At 34.0% G+C, this 22817-nt stretch overlaps 1 protein-coding gene across 9 annotated transcripts in view; it reads right to left on the reverse strand.

Annotated features, from left to right (window-relative positions):
- Nucleotides 1-1400: 1400 nt before the first annotated feature.
- LOC149800655 (myocyte-specific enhancer factor 2A-like) overlaps nucleotides 1401-22817 on the reverse strand; it is a 45789-nt gene continuing 24372 nt past the window's right edge. For 8 of the 9 annotated variants that reach the window (XM_089954675.1, XM_089954673.1, XM_089954678.1 and 5 more), the window contains 2 exons: nucleotides 17930-18032; nucleotides 1401-17651 (listed from right to left, as the gene is read on the reverse strand). In XM_089954675.1, the coding sequence (XP_089810801.1) occupies nucleotides 17357-17651; nucleotides 17930-18032 (398 nt within the window). In that variant the 3' untranslated portion in view covers nucleotides 1401-17356. Of the gene's footprint in view, nucleotides 17652-17925; nucleotides 18033-22817 lie in introns of those variants that run through there. The other variant, XM_089954681.1, reaches the window with a different exon arrangement.

Here is a 22817-nt window from a genome sequence, read left to right on the forward strand (position 1 = left end):
CTGGTCTTGGGTTAGTTCTTTATAAGCTGAGCAGATAACCCATCATATACAAAGTGAACAAGCCTGAACTGAATATTGTCCTTTCCTTCTCTGAGCAGCAAAAGCATGTGAGATCTCCCTCTTCTGATTGGCTCAGTTCACTTTAGGTGCCATTTTTTTTTATGAGGTACTGTAGATGCACATGTCATGAACGGTCCCAGGAAGACAAATTTCAAGACAAAGGACTCATTCCCAATGAGCAGGAGCTAGTTCTTGGCAATAAAGGTAAGTGATTTCACAAGTGGAACACCATCAGGGTATAACTGCAGAAAGCTCAGATCGACCAAGATGTGTATCTCGCTAATCCTGCCTGCTGTAGCTAAAACAACTAGGACGCAGTTCTTGTATACAGTGTGAGTCAACTCCATTCTTAAGATGCTTCAATAGTTGGCTTCTTAAATTATGCCTGAATCTATGGCAGATTCCAGTTTGGACCAAGGGCCAAAGCCTTTTGGACAAGTCACAGCTTGGAAGAATATCAGAAAGGTCTTTGTACATAGTGCCTTACATAATGTCAAAATGTGTGTTTTGTAGCCTTTGATTTCTGATGGAAGATAACTTCTTCATCTCCAACAGACTGAGTGAAACACTCTTGAAAGGACCAAGCCCCACCAATATTTTGAAAGGAGGACATGCAGTGGGTACCCTAGCCGACCGTTTGTGTACCTATGCAGGATGTAATTTCCAGTGGTTGATCCTGATGGGATGCCTGCCCTAAGTCAAGTGATGTTCTCCCATTTGCAGAGAGAAGACCCTGTGTATCCTGAAACTGGGATTGCTTGGTCCAATGGCTAAAGTTTTGGTCATCACTGGGAGAGAAAAATCATCTGCAGTGTTTTCATAAATCAGTGGTCCAAGACAAGATCTGTTGCTCTGAGGAGACCCTCTGGGAGAGAATTATATGGCACTGAAATGCTTATTTTGTGACTGAATTCGGATAAATGAAAAGTAAAATTTTCATCCATGATGAAAACAGAGTGAGAAACAGCAATATAGCTGGTGTGAGAAAGCTTCAAAGAATCACTTATGAAATAGCACAATTGAATCTGGTATTTTTGAGTTCTCAAGAAGAAGCATGCTTTCTGGCATGAGAAGTAGTAAATTACAAATGGATCACATGTGTAGTCACTACCTCAATCCAACGAATGACCACTTTTGTTTAACTTCTACCTTGACAAGCAGATGACATTCCTAAAACAAGCCAAAACACAGGTAAATGTCTTGTTTAGCTTGGAAGAGCTGAATTTGCATGGAAGTGGATGTCATCCTAATATATAATCAAGTAAGGTATCTGCAAAGAAAAACAAAACTGAAATATGTTGCATGCATTTAAATGTGTTGAAGAAAAACCAAAAACAAAATAAAGGGTAAAAACTTATTTATTCCTATCGATATAATCTCAGAAGACAGAAGAATATAGTTATTTTGAAATATAGGTCATGGAAAACTGGATTTTCATCTCTGGTAAATGAAAGCGAACAACAGCAACAAAAAATACATTAACTGAAATGTATTTACAGTTATAATGTAGAGCTGTTAAGTTAAAAAAATACATCTTTATGTGACTGGGTGATATACTCTTAAACAAAAAGAAACTCCTCATGCAATACAAGCAATGTGAATTGTATGTTTTTTCATTATTATATGCTCTTTTTTGTCTTCGTTAACTGTACATTGTCAGAATCGTGCAATATTACCCGAAACTGAACTCGTGTGCAAATACACACATTGCATTCACATGTATAAAGGAACTACTTTCTATTGTAAACGAACAATGGATGCAGATGCCAACACTTTTGATTTGTAAACAAATCATGTACACTCGCATAGTAGGAACTCTATGTTGTGGTTGTTTAAATTTGTTCTGAATGAAGTAAAGCAGATGTTTTGTGGACTGCCTCAGTTTACATCCTGAATTTCCTTAAAATGTACTTTCTTAGTTCTGCAAATCCGAATTACATGAGCCATGTCATAGGTTCTCAATCTTGATTACACATTTCGAAATTGTACTGTAATTTCGAATATAAGTGCAATTACATCCTCCTTACTGCACTCAGAATGAAATAAGCATTAAATTCCATAGCGTCTTTTTGATAATTACAATTGAAAGACTTCATATTTTTCCCATATTAAGATTTCAAACATTCAATGACAGAAACAGAAACACATTTGCAGATGTCAACACGCTTCTCCCTCGCTTCATCAATCTGATGTATTTTATGTGGAATTGTCACATATAAATCCAGTCCATAATCACAAAATTTTGTAGAATCGATAAAAATACCAAAATCTATTCATTCCAGATCAAATGGAAAAGTTGTTGCAATGTGCATTCATTCACAATATGACTCCAAATTTCAATTTTAACTAAACATGCCATTTTCTTTCAAAAGTTATGTCGAGCACGCGACTAAGTTCAAATTTATCTGCACAGTAATAATGTTGTTGTTGTGTAATGATGAATCTGCGCTTGTGTATTTAGTTTGGAATACGGCATACTTTCAGTTACTTTGTTTCTTGTAGTGTATTTTGTTGATATAATTAAGCATTTGGTACAATAAAAAAATGAGCATATACATGTAATAAAAAGGTTACTGCATTTGTATGGGCAAAGATGAACTCATTTTGTCGGATACATACACTGCACTTCCTGGGTCTTGCAGTATTTACAGTCGAAAAACTAGTTTATATTTTCCCACACAAATGAAGTAACTTATAATTATTAGCCAACTTTGCTTAAAAAAAAACGCTTGTTCAGCTGGTACTGAATAAAGACAGATTGGTAATTTTGTGAAGAATATTTGAACTGCATTACCAAGGAAGATGCTATTGTGTCGTACTCATATAGAATATACAAAATTGGCCTGATATATCAAAGCCATACTTTTATTGACTATACAACTGATGCATAATATACTCCTCAACAGCATAAACTCTCTCTCTCTCCTCCTCCTCCTCCTCATTAACAACAAAGGCACATCTAACAACCAGACATACATGTATATATTTATACATGTTTGTACATGAATACATAAATATATCTTCATATCAAAACCAAGATTTTCTTAGAAAGGATTTGTGAACCAACCTGAACTTGAATCAATATGGATTCCTGTTCTATCGTCAACAAATCTTTTTCTTAAGGTCCAAGTCATTCTTCCCTATTTCATAAAGTCATTCATTTAAACATCCTGCTAGAAATAAAACTGTTGGCAAAACTTTTCATTTTCCTATTTTCTATAATCCATGTGATCTTCATGAAGAGGTCCACAACAAATTAACTTAAATATAAGAAACAATAGTCCTCTGAATGGACTGACACTCTAGAAGCTAAACAGAATTTCTAAAAATCCATATGTCCATTTCTTCTATTTATCTTTAACTGTGAAACAAATTCTCATATTCCTGAAAAGCTCCAAAATTTAAAATTTGGAAAGAAATTATTTTCTTATGTTTGAGTTGACATGTTAACAAGATATCTGTAAAAATACAGTAAAAAAATTCTTTGTAATGGCTTCTGACCTTGAACATGATGTCAAGGACATGTCTGAACTTGCCCCAAACAAGATATAACCATATGCTAATTGGGTCAAATCCATGTAATATTTTTTGTAAAAACAATGAAGTTATTTAAGTGATACCATTTAAGGTATTCATTCCTAAAATATATCCACACATTGGGTTAAATTATAAAAATCCATTAGGCATTGAGAGAAAAACATTTGGTGGCAATGATGGAATTCAGATTGGCACAATTTTAATTTAGTAATAAGTAGACATTACAATTCTTAGATACTATGGTTTGTATAGCCCCTATTTTTCAAAGACTTTTCAAGAAATTTAAAAGGACTTTGACAAGTTTTCAAGAAGTAATGTTTCTTATGGAATACTGTACTTTCTCCACATATTACCATTGTAAAAAGTGAAGAAAAAACATAACTAATTAATGCCACTGCACCAAATGACTACTCCACCTCATGACAAGCCATGTTTTATTTAATTTAATCAACATAATTTTACCCCATTTTTCACATTTGATTCATTATTTCTGGAAAATACATAAATAATAAAAAAAAAACAGTATGAATTTAAAATGAGATTTATTTCCTTCAGTTTTAGCATTTCATGTTCCTAATCTAAATTCAAAGATTTTTCAAAGTAAACCCACAAATTCAAAGATTTTTCAAAGCTGTACAAACCATGCAACAATCCATTCAGATGGAGCAGTGAAGATTTTCAAGACTGGATGTCCCTGGGATGCTGTATAAATTTAAGAAGAACTAGACAACAGTCTTTTGGAAAAACCCCATGTCAACAAGAGTAGCAGTGATATCAATATTTTCAAGATAACTCCTATGGCAGCCATACTGTCAAATCAGCATAACTGTCAATTAGGACCAACAGGACACCATCCATCTAGAAGAAGTAATAATAACAAGGTTTCCAGGATGGCCACTGGTGGTGGCTATACTGGGTATCATATGGCACCAATTCAGGACCAACGAGATCATGGTATGAAGGTGTGCAAAGTCCCATGCCAATCTTCCATGTAGTTTAGGAGAAGCAGCATTAACAAACTTGGTACTAATAGATAGATGGACAAAAGAACACAGAGGGTAAGTTGACAGTAAAACAGTCACCAGTGGTCTGTGTTGAGGATTTGAATTAACAATATGTCCAACCAAACCAGAAAAAAAAAACAGAAAAAAAACAACTATCTTGATTAAGGTTTGAGACAACTTATATTTAATACTGAATCACAATAAATTCTATCATCAAATAACAACTTGCTATGAAACTATTTTAACAGTCTGCATGTTTGGTCATTACTAAGGCAGACCTTTATCCGTAGCATTTTTTGTTTTTCTCCCTACTGAAAAAAGGTAACAGCAAACTTTTAAATATTTTTGTATTGTTAATAAAGTACAAGAAAAATTACTTTTGATACATGTGGAGTTTTTTATCAATTTTAAGACAGTTCCATTTTCAAGTTTATTCAACAGGAGTAGGATAATATTATGCACTGACAATTTTCTTTACATGTGTTTAACAGTATTTATAATAAAAAGTACTATATATCAGCACTCAACACTCAAACAAAATGATATTTGTTTGTTTAGTGCTTCAAATGTATCACAGTGCATCAACAGGATTTCTTTGCATGCATGATGGCATAGTGACACAGGTGTACAAACAACCATGAAATTAAATTCATAGTAAAATCTTAAACACCTAGTATAATGTCTATATTTTTATATAAAAAAACAAACATTTCTTAAAGCTGAAGAATGTGTTTGAAAGTTTTAATGACCACCTAAAATGAAGAAGCTAATGAGTCTGTAGTTTTATGTTAATGTAATTAAATTCAAATTTGATTTTCTATCTGAATTGTCTTCATTGATTTGAACTGTACTGCACTGGACATTAAGAGTATTTTAAGTTCTACAAGCCATGAAAAAATAAAGAAAAAAGACATAACACAGAAGGGAATCAACAAAAAATACAAATGTCTACACTGCAACAGTTCCCTACTTAAGACCTAACAAAAAGGAGGTCAAAGTGGGCCTAGAAATGCTCACCTAGCTGACATCTGCCTAACATCCACATACAAAAGAATGGCTTGTCAAGAAATCTAGCTCAGCAGGATGCCTTCTGTAGAAATTTCTTCCAATGCTGCTGAATGCATATGATATGAAAAAAATAGTTTCAAGATCTCTCTTTTCTGTATTTTTATCTATATATGATTGCACATCCAATAATGAAACACCTGTTATTAAGGATGCATTCAGTCAAGGTTGGTCAAGTTCTGTGGAGTGATTTCTTTTAATAAAGTTGCCTGAATGTTTCATTTTTATTTTTAATAAATGGCAGCCATATTTATTTATTGGTACCTCAGCACAATAATAATACAGTGCAACCCTGCTATAATGTGCCCCACGATAATGTGAATTCAGATATAACGTGGCTGTGGCATGGCTCCCTAAATTTCATACATCCATTTGCACATCAAAAAAATATTTTCTTTTCAAAGTACGTGTGTATAAAAAATGTATTATCATTTTTGGGAAGAGATCGTGTATGAATTTGAATATAATACAATTGTGGCATGGTTCATGAAAATTTAAATACATGTACTTGTATTTTTCTCATACCCAGAAAAATATATTTTTTTAAAAGTATGTGAAATAGCGTATAAAATTTTTTATTAACATTTTGGAGAAGAGATCATGTATGAATTTGAATATAATACGATCGTGGTGTGGTTCTTGAAATTTTAAATACATGTGTATTTATTTCGTACCTGGAAAAATATTGTTTTTAAAGTACAAGAAATAGTGTATAAAATTTTTATTATCATTTGGGGGAAGAGTTCGTGTATAAATTCGAATATAATAATGTAAACATTTCACCAGGTTCTTGAAGTGTTATGCCAAAATAAACATTATCGGAAATGTTACTTATAACTGATCCATGGGTAAAGCCAGTAAGTCGTCTTTGTGATTGTCTTCAATTAATTCTGTATACAATCATTGCTCAAACAATAGCCAACATGTGTTTCTTCTTTACTGCATACACAACAAAGCAGAAGAGAATGCAGTGGTTGACAAAAGATTCTCACAATTTAATAAACATCAAAAAACAAAAGCCGCCAACATGTTTGCTGGGCTTGGCGGTGTTATTAGACGCAATCAGTTGACCAGTAAATAATGTCCACTTTATTAGCTGGAAATTGAAAGGGTATGAAATTGTACACGCGTTCAGCTTAAAAATCTTCATAAAAGTATTTTTCACAAGTTTTTTCGATATTCATAAAATCTGAAGTAAAAGTTATATGCATGCTGAAAGCATGTGTTGTTTATTAATTATTCTTGCTGTATTCATTCAAATGAATAGGCTTACAAGAGTTAATTATTGGAAATTTGCAATGGATAAAGGTACACGGAAATGCATATGATAAAATTTTAGCAGTATAAAATTTCTACAGACACCGTTCATAGACCCTGGAATGTAATGAACCATACATGTGCTTTGTCTTTCTTAACCTAATTTTGCTGCTAATTTTTCCCCGTTGACTTCAATTCAGACAAATCATGATCTGTGACAAAATTACTGAATAGTTCAACTATGTATGCAATTTTTACAATGGAATTACATGTATTATAGATTAACTGCATGCCATGACAGTACGATATCAGACAGTAGGTAAACGGTGTTAATACTCTGTTCATGCTATATATTAGACATTTAATTCAGACACAATGATCTGTGACAAAATTACTGAATATTTTAAATCTGTATGAAATTTTTCAATGGAATTACGTACATTATGGATGAATTGCATGCCACGATGGCACGATAGTAAGTGGTGTTGATACCCATTCATGATATACATTAGACATGAATAAACGTATATGTGCCAATGCCTTGTTCTCTGAAAAAAGTAAAATACTGTAAAACCCCACATTAACGTGACCCCGCTATTAATGCGATCCAACTTTTTTTACCCCAATTATCACATTATAGCGCGGTTCCACTGTACCTATACAAAAATTGAAGTGAAGAACTGCACAAAACTTGACAATAATAAACCCTTCCTAATGAATGCAGCCACACTTGATGGTGGACTGGTATCAATTATATAAATGAAAGGATATTAGTGGGCTAGGATGCTTTCTGTCAAATTTGGTCTAATTCTGTTGAGCAGTTTTCAAGTTGAAAGGTTTGTATATCTTTAGTAAATACAAGATGGAGAATCAGATCATTGTTGTAGACTTAAATCCCTTCATGCCACATATTCTGTCAACTTGGTCAAATTCTTGAAAGCATTTTTGAAAACTTGTTTAAATATTCTTCTACTTTTAGTAATGGCTGCCATATTTGATAGTAGATCAGTACCATTGGTATAAAGTTTGAAAGCCCTTCATGCCAGCATGCTGTCAAATTTTATTGAGTGGTATTAAAAGTCTTTGAGAGGTTTTCTATTTTTAGTAAGAATGGCCATATTTGACGAATGATTGCACTCATCTGTATCCTTCAAAGCCTTTCGTGCCAGCATGCTTTCTGTCAAATTCTGAATGATGTTTTTAAATATCATGCTTGCAAGATATGCACTTTATGGCAGACAAGATTTAATGTATAGAGAACAATGGGAATATAAATGTATTTCTAGCTGTAGCAAGTCAAACTTCAGAGGAGTTTCTATTCTATTCAATATCAGCTGTATGAGATAAAAGAATGAAATATGGATCCCTGGAAGTAATCTGATTGCAGTAGTTATTAAAATGGGTGAAATGAGCATCTCTTTAAATAAAATATATATATATATATATATATATATATATAATATGATTGTCCAGAATTTTACAATAATGAAATTACTTATGAATATGAAGAAACTCTAGCATTTTATGTAGTTCAAAATCTGGAATTAGGATTCATAAAATTAAAGAAATGTAAAAAATCCTAATGCCATAAACGTAATATTGATCAATCTAGGGAATTAAATAAATAAAGTTCTTGGAAATTAAATAACAATTTACTGATAAACCAAAAAATATTACACTGAAGAAATGAAAAACTGTATGAAGAGGTGAAATTTACAATACACTTCAACCAAATACTGACAATGCACAACCTCAGATCCATGATTTCCTCTATTAGAATTACTAGATACATTGCTCATGAAAATTGATGGAAAAACCTTTCTTATGGTTTAAACAAAAATATGCAACTTAAAAAGAGAAAAAGAACTTGTAAAACAAATACAGTATTCAGAAAATGGTTCAAAGGGACCTTATAATTTAGAACTATTCGAGTCCAAAAAGAAAGAACATGAAAATATGAGAAATGAAAAACTTCTGTGAAAGCAATATTTGATCCAAAGTGAAATTGACAAAGAAACTGACAAGATAGTTTAGCCATTTATAAAATAGAAACTATGCAAAAAATAAAATGATCAAGTAATTAATTAAAGACGAAAATGAAATTAATACTAAATACTAGTTAATTTGAAATACTAAGGAAAGCCAAGGAGAATTATGAAAGTTTATTTAACAAAGAAATAAGATCAAGGTTTCTAAAAAACAAAAAAATTCCAAGGCTTAACCAAGAGCACTCTTAAAGATTAGAAGGCATATTAATCGACAAAGAGGAATTAGACTGCTTACAAAGTATGAAAAATAACAAGGTCCCAGTTCAGGTGAGTTCATAACAGAATTCAGTAGAGCTGACTTGATTGACATTTGGGGTTTTGTAGTGAAAACAAACTAAACTGCATCTTTTTCAATGGCTTTGAAACAAGACACTGCAATTTGCATACCCAAGGAGGATAAAACAAAGCAGTGCTCGAAAAACTGGAATCCAATTCCATACTTTAATGCTGCATATAAATCAACATTTTTGGATTTACTGCCAAAATAATGAAATCAATAATGAATGAAATAAATCTTATGACCAAACTACTTTTGTTGTTGTTGTTGTTGTTGTGAGGTTTAACGCCATTTTTCAGCACACGATAGGCTATACATGGCGGCCAGTATTAATGGTGGAGGAAGAACCCGGGAAAACCCCGGAAAGAACCACCGACCCTCGAGAAGCTACTGGCAAGCTTTCTCACATACCCACATTGGCTGAATCTTAGACTCGAACCGCCGCAGACAGAGGTGAGATGGCAGTGATCCGTAACGAAGAGCGCTTTAGACCACTCGGCCACTCGGGGCCCCAACTACTTTTGTAAAGGTATTTGCAAAATATATGGCTGAATATACAGTAATCATATACAATATTAGCCTTACTACAAATTTAAGGGATATTATTATTTACTGCAAATTACAGATGAACTATTAGTAACAATCTTGAGGAGGCATTTGATTCTATCTGATGGGCATTTGTTCACAATGTTTTAGCCTCGACATTTTTTTGTTGTTGATCAATCGCAAGGCACTCGTTTATATCTTTTTATTGTCGTCTTTGCAGTTTTACAAAACTGTTTTATATCTAAGTTTCCAGAGGTTCTATATAGGGTGATTATAATGTCTTTATTCCCTGACATATCAATAAAGAATAAAAATATAAAAGACATGAAGTTAAAGGAATCTGTATTTATTGCCACAGTTTAAAGATGATACCTACTTTAATTACCGATGGTTCTTTGCAATATCTGAAATCCAATCTTTATAGTAGTAAATTGTATACAAGGATTTCAGGACTGAAGTTATTGTGAATTTACATTATTTGGTACAAAAAAATTTCATGGATTTGGACAAAATAGAAAGGATAAATTTTTTAAAATAAAACAGGAATGATAATTAACAATTAGAAACATTGGGAAAAGTGATCTTTAAATACGAAGTGGTAAAATAACAGTTTTAAATTTTTTAATTATTAGCTGAATCCCTTTGGTTGTTTCATTAACAAATCTGAAACCAAACTGTATCAGAAACTAAATGAATTCTCTTCATGCTTATATCTAAATAAAGGTAACAAATAAAGTTTGTTTACAAATGTTTCTAAAGGTGACGTGGCCATGATAGATATTTAACAATTTACATTATCTAATAGAAAATGTATTAATTTGTTTGAATATTAACTATGTGAGATTAAATACAAACTCTCATCAGGAGATGAAAATGTGATGACCTTTTCCACACACAAAAAATGCTTTTTCATGTGATGTTTTTATTAGCTTCAAATCTGTTTATGAATAAAAATATACCACTGACTGAGAAGGTTATGAAAACAATTTTATGGAAGAACTAAATGATTAACGAGATACCTGTTTTCAATTTGTTTTAAAATGGCTTAAACCAAAAAGTTGTTTACATTGGTGAAAGGAATTTTTTTTAGTAAAAATTATTATCCTCTACAAAAAATTACCCGATCACATTAACATCACTTCCACCTCAAAATTCAGCCCTTTTGGAAAGATGACAAATTTCTTATAGTGTGTGTGCACGTGTGTGTGTGTCAAGGTAGGTAACTCTTACATATTAACTCCCCTAGTTCCCAGAAGGTGGCCGCTCAGCTAGTAGACCATATGCATTATGTTAACAGATCTTAAGTTTCTATAAAGATTATTATACTGTGCATAAACTGTGATATTTATGGATTTTTTTAAAATACAATCTTTAAATAACTAAACACAAAATGGGTAGAGGCTGTTTACATAACTGTTAGAGATACATAAACTATTACAATTTAAAGGACTCTAAACCGCAAGTTTCACTGACTAACAATAACATCTAAATCTACTCCTTCCATGATCACATTTACTTATCAGTTACATTTAATCGTCATGATCAATCATTTTAATTTCATGAAAACCTTCTACATATTCAATGTTGATGATATGATCAGGCGCTGTAGCCTCATTTTCATTCCACTTATGTTTCCAGTTGTTATTAGGTTGCCATGGGACAGGTAAGATGATGAAAGAAGAACCTATTTTAATTATGATTTATTTGTGGCAAGATGACAAAACTTAGCATTATATGACAGTTAATTTCATGCCCATGAGGAACCCATGTTCAGCTGATTTGCACAAGACCAATATAGTGATGTTTATAAATGGAGTTGGTGGGACTGCTATTCCTGGCGAGTAGGGGACTTCCAGTGGGTGTGACCAATGGTTAGTAGTTGAATTTTACAATATTTCCTTGGAGCTCTGAGTTTATTTTAAGAAGGCAGACTAGGAAAGCATTTATACAAATGCATATTTATCCTTCGGGAGAAATGATATATTTTTTCACAGAGTTTGTCATTGATTGCATGATTGCAATCTATGTGATTTAATCATTTCACAATGAGACATATAATCAAAGAGCTTATTCTCAATTTTTATACGAGTGTATCATATTAAGTCTCAACAACAGAGAATATAGGGTTATAATGCAAGTCCCTTGTTGAGATTGCAACCATTTGATAATTTGCAACACGATCTCTGATCTTTCATAAATAAGAGATAAACAAGTGTATTATCATTTATTTATATAATGAATTTAATTTGAATAAATTAATGTAACCTCCCAATTTTTTTTTATTATTGTCAATCTATGTAAGCGTACAGGTTTCAATTACCGGCATCAAATCTGGGACTGTAAAAAATGTGATCTGGTGAAAACGAAATATACCACATGACTGTTTCATTAATTACAGTCATCCATATAAAGCTCATTGGAAAAGAGATTGTCACAGGCACAGAGCTACTTCCTATCCTCTTTGAAGGGAAGTCAAGAGGTAAATTTGGGAAATAGAAAACCATAACAAGGTCTCTGATGTAGCTCAAAATCGTAAAAATGGAGAAGAAAGCCATTCATCATGGAAAGGTCTAACCCATCAAAGTCACTGTCATAATGGATAAATTCAGACAGGCAATGCAAGTGGATGAGGTCAACAGACTGTCCCCCAGTTTCTGAGTTCACATGTTAATTATTTGTAAGTTTCATTGATACTGCCTGCCACCAGTGTTGCCTACAGAACTGGGTTACAAAGCCTCCTTTTAAATTTTCTAACCATGTTCGGTGTCATCAGAAGTCAGCATAATACATTGCCCTCCATTACTGAAAATCCGCTCATCTATTTTTTTTTATGTATTGCCAAGTTTCAGTGCCATTAAAGTGAAACACAATAAAGCTGTACTTGGCTGGGATCCATCATTACCTATTTGTTGGATTCAGTAACCCCATGCAGCTACCGATCGACTACAGTGTGTTCTTCAGTGAACTGAAAGAACTCAGTTGATAAACCTTAATTCCAGACTGTTCATTTGAGTTCACATCATGTTCAACATATACAATATCATGAATTCTTGTGCTCTTAAACCTTATTGGACCTCACACTGAATTAGTCGTGTTTTACTGCCTTTCTGACTTTTCATGCTGTGGCTAGTTCACTGTAAATTCCCATGTGTAACTCATTGCAACTGAGAGACATGACATTTTCTGCTAACAAATCAAGGTTCCCTCTTTCCCCATTTGTTTCCAAAAACTGAACCATTTCGAGTCCGATAGTTATTTGGTTTACAGAAGTAATTATGTGTGCCCATCTTCTTGAATGGAGAAGTACCTACATGGAGTGAGGAAAGTTTTCAGTGCCTTTCACACCTGTGCTCCATTCTTGATGGATGTGTTAAGACACCCTTTTAACTCACTCCAGATATGAGCAAAATATATATTTTGGACAATCATTCCATATAGGGACAGCTGGTGCTGAAGATCACTTAATTCAGACTCTAGGAAGATGGTCTTCACTCATACACTCATTACATAGATTGAGGTGGAACCATGCCTGATCCATGATGCACAATCACAAATGTGTTCAAAAGACTGAAAATTGACTTTGACAGAAATTCCAACAGTGGGTATGTTTGTGGCTGGAGTACATTACTTTCCAGTCTTGTAATACTGGACACCTGAACTTTATTGCAATTATTTGTTGTATATAGATCTATATTTTTTATTTCCTTGATAGTAGGTACGTCTGAAGTCCATATTTAGGACTTGTAAATTATTTTTCATTATAAGTGAATTTTATATTCATCCTTGCAGTCCATTTCTTGCCATGCTAGGAAGAACTCTAATATTCTTTGGGGTTCTCACTTGCCATTTTTTAAAATATCACATACGTTTGGGTTTCAATTCACCCACCACCCACCACCCATTTCAGTTATTTTATTCACCTACAAAGTTAGGAAACTACAACAGTCCTCGATTTCACCTTGGTTTTTAAACACTTTATTATTAGGGATCATCCTCAGCCTCTGGATTCAGCCCAGCTCTAGAGCAGGTATTATGCTGCAATCACCCCAGTACAGACCCCAACCTTGAGATCGTCCCTGGTCAGTAGAATAGCAGAATAAAGAGTATAGTCAAGTAGGGATCAGCCCAGCTCTAAGTTGGGATTATGCTGGTATGACCGCAGTACAAAATTCCGGATCACTCCAGATCAGTAGAATATTAGATTATGAGGTAAACTAAAGCTTGAATCAACAACCCATCTTAGGCCAAGAACTGTCACCGAGGTCTAGCTAAATTACTTTCACTTCAAGTGAGTAGTCACCAGAGAGAAGCCAAATTTATTTATTTGTTATTATCATTATTATTATTTCTGAAATTGCAATGTTTTTATATATCTTTTGAGGTAGACTGTTCAAACTCAAGTTTAATCATTTGGATGCCTGTGGTTCATGATGTTTAGAATGAGATAATACTGTTTATATTTTTAGGATATTGCAGGTCTGTTGGTTGAAGAGAGACAGCCAGAGAGAGAGAGAGAGAGAGAGAGAGACAGAGAAATTAATGTACACATTACTGTGTGTACATAATCACAGAATATTCAACATATTCTCTGGTCTTGAGTGTAAAGATCAAGTCTAAACTGGCTACATCTGTGATACATGTGGCCACCTAGCAGGAACAAGAGTGTTTTAATTTGTTACTTCCCTTCATTGATGTGCTATATAGATGGAAAGACTTTTTTTCTTCTTTCAAAGATGGCTGGATTTTGAGGTTGCGGAGTAATTTTTTAATGTTATCAAGTAATGTATCTGATGGAGAAATGTTTACAAGTCAGGGAACTATTGATGACTTAAATGTTTTTAAAGCAAAATATAATTATGGCACAATTTTTTGTGGTAGTTGGGTCTTATCTACCATGTTATATACCAAATCACAGTACAGTGAGCATCATAGATGACATTATATACGAGTGTTGAAGGAGTAAGGAAATTAATCTGAATTCCAGTCAAGCCTATATTAAAAAATGTTAACATCTGTCAATTAATCTAACAATTGGGAACAGGGTAGTTCTATACCTAAATGAAAATTCATGACTGCTGTGTAAAGTTTGGTTTTGTGGGATTTAACACCATTTTTAAGCACATTATAGGCTACACAATGCGGTCAGTATGTTTGGTTTGGGACGAACATGGGTTGACCCTCACCCACAGAAGATTGGCAAGCTTTCTCAAATACACACATTTGCTGAACCAAGACTTGAACCCACACTTGCAATGGTGAGATGCGAGAGATCTGTACAGGCCTTAGACAACTTAGCCACCAGGGGCCCCAATTGCTGTGTAAGAAAATTAATTTTGTTCTTTAATCTGTAGGTTTCTGAAATTTAACTAAATTATTTTTTGTTTGTAAGCTTGACTGATGTTCTGAGTAATGTCAGGAATGTTATGACTATGTTATATTCAAATTCATTTTTATAACAGGTCTCCCCATCACATATATAAAAAATCTTTATAAGATTTTATATTATCTGAAAATTCTCTATCTCTGTCTCTCTCTCCCTCAAAATGATTTGTATCTCACAATTTTAAATCAGAAAATACAATATCCCAACCTAGATGGAATATTGGGGATATGTAAATCCCTGATATCATTAGCTTATCTGCCAAGTGGATTTTATGAGGAAGTCATTTATAGATTGGTCTATTTCAGTAATGGTGGCCATATTTGATGATGGATCTGCCAAGTGCATTTTATGAGGACGTCATTTAAAGATTGGTCTATTTCAGTAATGGTGGCCATATTTGATGATGGATCTGCCAAGTGGATTTTATGAGGACGTCGTTTAAAGATTGGTCTATTTCAGTAATGGTGGCCATATTTGATGATGGATCTGCCAAGTGCATTTTATGAGGAAGTCATTTATAGACTGGTCTATTTCAGTAATGGTGGCCATATTTGATGATGGATCAGCAACATTAGCACAAATTGAAAGTTCTTCATGTCATGATACTTTCTGTCAAATTTGGTCATATTCTGTGAAGTTGTTTATGCAAATTGGTTTAAAGGTTGGTCTATTTTTTGTAATAGAAGCCATATATAATTATGGATTAATATCAATTATAAAAGTCTGTATAACCTTTAAATGGCAACATACTTTCTGTCAAATTTGGTAAACTTTTCATGAACAGCTTTTGTGAAGTCGTTTTAGAAGTTTAACTATTTATAGTAACAGCAACCATAGCCATATTTAATAGCAGCTTGGCATGATTTGTAAACATCTGAAATGTGATAATGCTGTCTGTCAAATATCGTCAAATTCTATCAAGTGATTTTTGGGAGTTGTTTAAATATTTTCTATTTTAGGCAATGGTGGCCAAATTTAATATTAGATTCATGGGGGAGAGCATCATTCATCCCGTTATCCATGGTTGCTTTCTCTCAAATCTGTTTAAATTCTGTCAAGTGGTTTTTGAGAGGTAACTGTTAAAAGGTTTATATATCATTTTAATGGTGGCCTTATTTGATGGCAAATTGGCATCACCAGTACAAACTTTCAAGCCCATCATGACAGGATCCTCCCTCTGCCACATGTAGACATTTGTTGAATGGTTTTTAGGAAGAAATTAGCAACTAATGATGTCTACACATGGACGATGTACAATTAATGCAGGGCCATTCCATAAACCAACTTGCCAGTATGTCCAGGTGAGTTAACAATAGTAATTCTTATAAAAATTAGAGAAAACATAATACATTCTTATCTTTATACAGAAATGAAGACTAATATATAAGAACTATATACATAAATACAAATCAGAAATAATCCATAGTACTTGCTGAGAATCTTGATATGAAAATTGAGGTAATAAGAATTAATCACAAGATAGGACTACATCTCCAATTAAAAACTGTTCAAAGTAATGAGCACAACCAAGATGGACATGACATTTCAATTTCTGCTTCTGGAAATCTAAGTTTCATTTAGACCTATAAAAAATCTGGAACTTTGCTCCAATAACGTAAAAATGCTGATTATTTTCATCTTTTCTAATCCATGGATGGTGTGATAAAGCTCTGGTTTTTGACGATTATTTCTGGTCTTCAGCAGCACTGCATGAATGATTATTATGGCCTGTGATATTGATATTAATGCTTTAATTTATGACATGGGTCAATTCAGTGTTAACTCAGGCCATGTGGATCATGTAATTAAATAAGGGCTATTCCATTTCACATTGCCTGGATAACATAATGCACCAACAAATCTGATTGCATTCTGGTCCCATCCCCATACAAGAATAATCCACTAACATTCCACGCCATTCTTGTAGATTTAAATGCAACAACTCTACTGCAAATAATTACCTTTAATTCCAGAAAACGATGTCATGCACAATGTGTACTCATGATAGTCAGGTTATTAACCTTTGTGCAGCCCAGCCCACCCACCTGGATCAAAAGAAATTTTAAGGTGCAAAATGTGCACAAATTAATGGATGATAATGAAGTCTGATTTTACATCAATAATGATGGTAATAATAAAAGTGATAAACGTAACATATGTACAGAATGATTATCTAGGTCTATCCATCTGATATTACTCGTGACCGTTTTTCTGATGGTTCATCGTCATCTTTGTTTGATGCTCCGGCTCGATGTGCCTGCTGATCATGACTAACATCGTGTGCCTGTGATGATGCAGTGGTCAAAAGAGGAAGTTGAAGACTACGTAAAATGGCACTGTTGAGATGATATTGTTGCAGTGGCTGCTGTTGTTGCTGATGTGGAGAATGCGGCTCCATTTTTACACTAGACCGTGTGATCAGTGATAAAGGAAATAAACCTGAACCTGATGTTGTTGGAGTCAGAGTTAATCCACTGAAAGTGAAAATATTTTAAATAAATTACTCAAAGAATCCATGGTGAAACAAAAATAATTAAATTACCTGTACATGTTTTTATATAAGGATTCACTATGGAAACTTAAGTTGCAACAGATCTCTCTTTCCCTCTCTCCTGTACACAATAAAATAAAATAAAAGTAATTTTGATGTTAAATATTATTGTATGTTAATGCACTTATTTTCTGGGAAAATAAAGAATTAAAGAAAAACAGACTGGACTCCCATTTATTATATAGAGGCTTATCTTCCTACCTAGACAACTGTAACCCTGAGGCATGCAATGCAGCAGTCAAGGGACCAGAGGAGGTATTCATAATCAGCTCTTTTAGATCAGCACTGTTAATATTCAGGTCACCTGAAGTAAATGAAGGTTAACAGTAAGATATAGATTGCTCTATATATTTGCATGCAAGCCCAACTGCAAGCAACACTGACCCTGATCTGCCGTTGCATAATGCACTTGCAGATTAGGTTCTATGCTGTTTGTTCTAATGATTACTCCTCAGAAGCTGCATAAAGCTAAATCTGGCACATTACGTGATGGCAGATCAGGGTCTTTGCAGTTTGCTACAGAGCTGACTTATTAGTGAGTATATATTGTAAATAAAAAGAAAAAACTTCACCAATATCTAACAAGCTACCCACCTTTATATATTAGTTCTTATAAATAAATAAGATTCTATATTCAACAGGATATTAGTTATGTTCTTCCTTTATTCCTTCAAGTGCTTTCACATCTTCATCATGGATGCTTTTCAGGCGGATACATTATACTTTCAAAGTGTACATGTAAAAAAAAAAAAAAACTATTGCACACCATTGTTGTGTCAATTATACTGCTGTTATAGGGCAAGAGTTAAAGAACTTCTTAACTTCCATATGCAACACTTGTAAATAAAAAACATATTTGTAAGACTTAAATAAATAACACCTTTCACAGTCCTTGGAAAAGTAAATAAAAAAAAAAAAAATGTATTGACAGAAACAAGCTCAATACAGGCCCTGTACAGAATGAAGTGCACCAATATACTGATACATTGTATAAAGTGGTCCATACAAATTAAAATGACCAATATAGTTTTCCTGTGGTCATGATATGAAATGAATCAGTGGTATAAATGATAAAACAATGATGTCAAAACCTTTATTTACAAAAATACTTTGGAAGTCTAGAACATACTCCCTGTCTTTCATAGGAACATCATCCTTCTCTGATTCTGACTAAAACTTACAGGACATCCAAGTGGGGAAGGAGGAGGAAAACAGGTAATACTAACATGTAATTATTACATAATTAAAATTAGTTTTAACCCAAAAATTATATTTTGCAAGCAGTAATTATTATTACATTGCTGACTCTTTCAGACCAGAGGAGGCACATGGCAACATAATTAGCTGTCAGGATGAATATACCATCTGTTGTCAGTAATACTGCACTGATGACTGAAGGATGGTTCGACAACTTGCTGGACTGACACAATCAGTCCAAATGCACAGATACCTTCACTCTGGTGCAACAATGAATAAATGTAAGGTAGAAGAAAGAGCAGGTGGAATGAGACCACTGGAATAAGGCTTTCAATACAACAGCCACAAAAGAATGATTCAAAAAGGCCCAACATGCAGCAATTAGGGCTGGTAATGGGTGCATGGATACACATTTACTTCATGTCTAAAACACGTTTCCAAGTTCAGATTGAGATTATAACATATGATATCAGGAGCAAGTGAGACACAGAATAACACATACAGTTCAATGCTCGTGTTGTGTGATTATTGGCTACAGCACACACATACACAAAAACAACATTGACATGCCAATAAGTTTTGTGCTCAGTCTGATATGCAAGGCTGGAGAGGATAGTGCAGCAATTTAACATTACTTTTTAAAATTAAAACTGTGTAAAAAATCTGAATGGATGGCCATTTTCACCAGGGGTTTCAGTACAGGAGGTCCACGGAGTTCAGCTTAGTCATTACAATTTCCCTTTGCAGGAATGCATAGTCTTTTCTTGCTTACATGTACAAAGAGTGGAAACTTGTAATGCTGAACTTTCTACTATTCCAAAGGATCCTCCTCGAACATAATTAAGGATTCAATCATGAACAAGTCAACCTCAAGCTTCACACTATGAAGTTTGGATTGAGTATTGTTCATATAGTGTTATTTGGAACACAACATACACATATGTTGCAAAGTGAAGTTTAAAAATATTTTTAACTGTGAAAATATAACTTGGTCTTGATTTATCCCCTCCCCTCCATTAAACTTTGCCTGAATACCGAATAATGATAATGTGCATCAGGTTTTACATTCTCTTGCAATCTTATGGTAAGTGTGTATCTAGAAGAAGAAAAAAATATTGCTCTTGAATTAAATTTGACAACTTGTAAGGAATACAGAGATTTGTAAGATGAAAGCAAGACCATACAAAAATCGCTGTACAGAAAATTGCACTGCGGTATGTATTTCCAGAACAGAAAACTACAATATATAGATATACCGGTATATTGCTGCACCACTAGTGAAGATTCTATAGATTACTGTATAGGAGGGACCCTTGTGGTTTAATAACAGACTTCTCCTTAGCATTAACTCCCTTGGGTCATTTATCAACAGACTAAGATCAATGAACCACATCCAAATTTATTTTTCTGTCTTGAAAATATGACAAGTGCTTCAATGAAATTTGCTTATGGATTAATGTGTTGATGTCAGGCACAGCAGAAAACAAGGGTTTCTTTTTTTAAAAGTAGTTCTGAGCGTGTGGACACCTTGACTGAGAAGACTGGTCTGAGATGACTAGACTGAGACAACAAAAGTAAGGTTAGCAAAACAGTTGATTTCTCTGTTGCATGGGTGAGAAAATCTCCCTTCTGACTAATGGTATCCACTGCGCAAGCACTCTGGTCTGGAATTGGAGATGTGGTAGCTTGTTCAACCTTGCTGCGAATTAATCTACATTTGGTCTCCCTAACAGCTAAAGAGGTCTCTCTGCTACTGATTGCTGCAAACATCACTCTGTGAGGACCTCCTGTCCCTGTCTGCACAGGTTGTCCACCAGGACATTTCTCTTGCGTGGAATGTGCTGCACTCAGAGAATGGACCACTTCTAAGCTGCCCACATGATTATACCATGACTGACATATCTGTGGTGACCATAACACAGTAGTGATTTATTAGATTGATGCATCCTTGTTATGGGACAGTTATCTATGTGATCCTGTCAGGTAAACATGTGCTGTCCCCTTGTCAGGAAATTTATCCCCATGTAAGTAAAATTTTGAGAAAGAGTTTGATCGGACTTCTCTTTGTTGAGGATTAACCCCATACATGTCAAAGTCTTCCAACAGAGAGGCAATTCTCGGTAAAGCATGTATGAGAACACTTTATCAACCAGTCACAATAAATACTGGATGAGGGAAACCCTTAACAACCTCAAATGATTTTAAGTGAGCCACTATTATTATTATCATTTTGTTCAAGGCTCTGGGAGATGAAGCTAAGCCAAATGGAAGAGCCTGAAACTGAACTAGGACCCACAAACCCATCTCCACCCTCTGCTGGGGATGCTTTTTAAAACAGTTAATCCAGGCCTGTGTTGTTGATGCCTGACATTTTTGAAGGCCACCAAATAAGAATTCTGTGTCAAGAAGAGCCACCATCAACAAATCCTTAAAGTATTCCAGCAAAACCTTGAAGTCTCTAATGTATTAACCCTACTGAAACAAGAGCCACAGGACGGCAGAAGGTGCTGATTAACTCATTTGCTGTTTAGCTGCCCATTGACCCTGTGTAAACTTCTGTGCAATGCCCTTCACCACAGCTTGAGTGGGGAAGCAGATGAAGATCAGATGAATTGAGCACTGAGGCGGCCATAATGCACATCTTAGTAACACCATTTTCATGTAGGACCAATCAAACCTTGGCATGACTATGTGTAAACTTTCAAGGCAAACCTTCAAGCAGATCATTTGCAATAACAAACATTTGATAAGGGACAGACAGATGACAGGCACCATTTTCAGTTAGGACCAACTACATCTTTGGATGAATATGTGAACTTTCACGTATATAAAGAGAAGTAGCAACTTGTGCTAACAGGTGGACATTCAATAGATGGATGACAGACAACAGACCATCCTGTAAGTTCTTCTGATCCATGGGGTAAATTCAAACACAGGTTATAATTCAGTCAAATTCTGTGAAGGGAAAAATTAAAACAAAAAGTGATTTTGGTAATTATTATATAAAACTACACACCAATATTTTGTTCAAAAGTCCATCAGATTTTTTTTATAAGTTATTAACTGGAAATAAAATTTGTGATGCATGGACACAAGTTACTTTGGTGAAAAGGAGCAAATTCAATAGAAGTGCACAGTATTACTGGTATACCGGTGTACCGTGGTAATTTTTTCCAGTGGTATATACCACAGTACTTTTTCAATGTACCGGTAGGTCAGTAGTTTCTGTCAGTAAGTAATGTGAGGAAATTTCCAAGGAATCTTGTTACAGCTTAAATTAAATTAATATTATGTTTTCATTATTCATGACAAAATAGCTCAACAAATTAACTTGCTTTTCAGAAAATAGTTGAATCTGTCACATATTAATTGTGAGTATTACAAATATAATTTTATTACATACCCATTTGATATTACATGGCTGATATTCACTGTGTGATTTCATATGGTACACCTAAATTTCCATATTGCAAACACAGCCAGAAACTAACTTGAAATATTAAATAATAATCCACATAAAATATCTGGAATAATTTATTGCGATACATTTTAAATTATTTACAACTGCCAACACACATTTGTAATTTTAAGAAATGTAATCATATTTGTTTAAATTGATCACTTTTGTTCCTCTGTATAATAGGAGAGTACCATCAGTTTATGTGCATTTCATGATATATAAGCTGAGAAATTAAAGTTAGTTGAGTGAAAAACAATATCATGGAGAGAATATTTGATGATGTGTTCTTGATGAAGCTGGTGTACATAGCAAACATGAGAGAGAGAGAGAGAGAGAGAGAGAGAGAGAGAGAAGCGGGGAGGGAGGGGGAGAACAAGAAAGTACTTTGCTGCTGAAGTCTTGTATTGAAATTTTAAAAAATTCAGACAAGGT

This window comes from Sinohyriopsis cumingii, chromosome 4, assembly GCF_028554795.1.
Source record: "Sinohyriopsis cumingii isolate HCF-2022 chromosome 4, ASM2855479v2, whole genome shotgun sequence".
Taxonomy (NCBI): Eukaryota; Metazoa; Mollusca; class Bivalvia; order Unionida; family Unionidae; genus Sinohyriopsis; species Sinohyriopsis cumingii.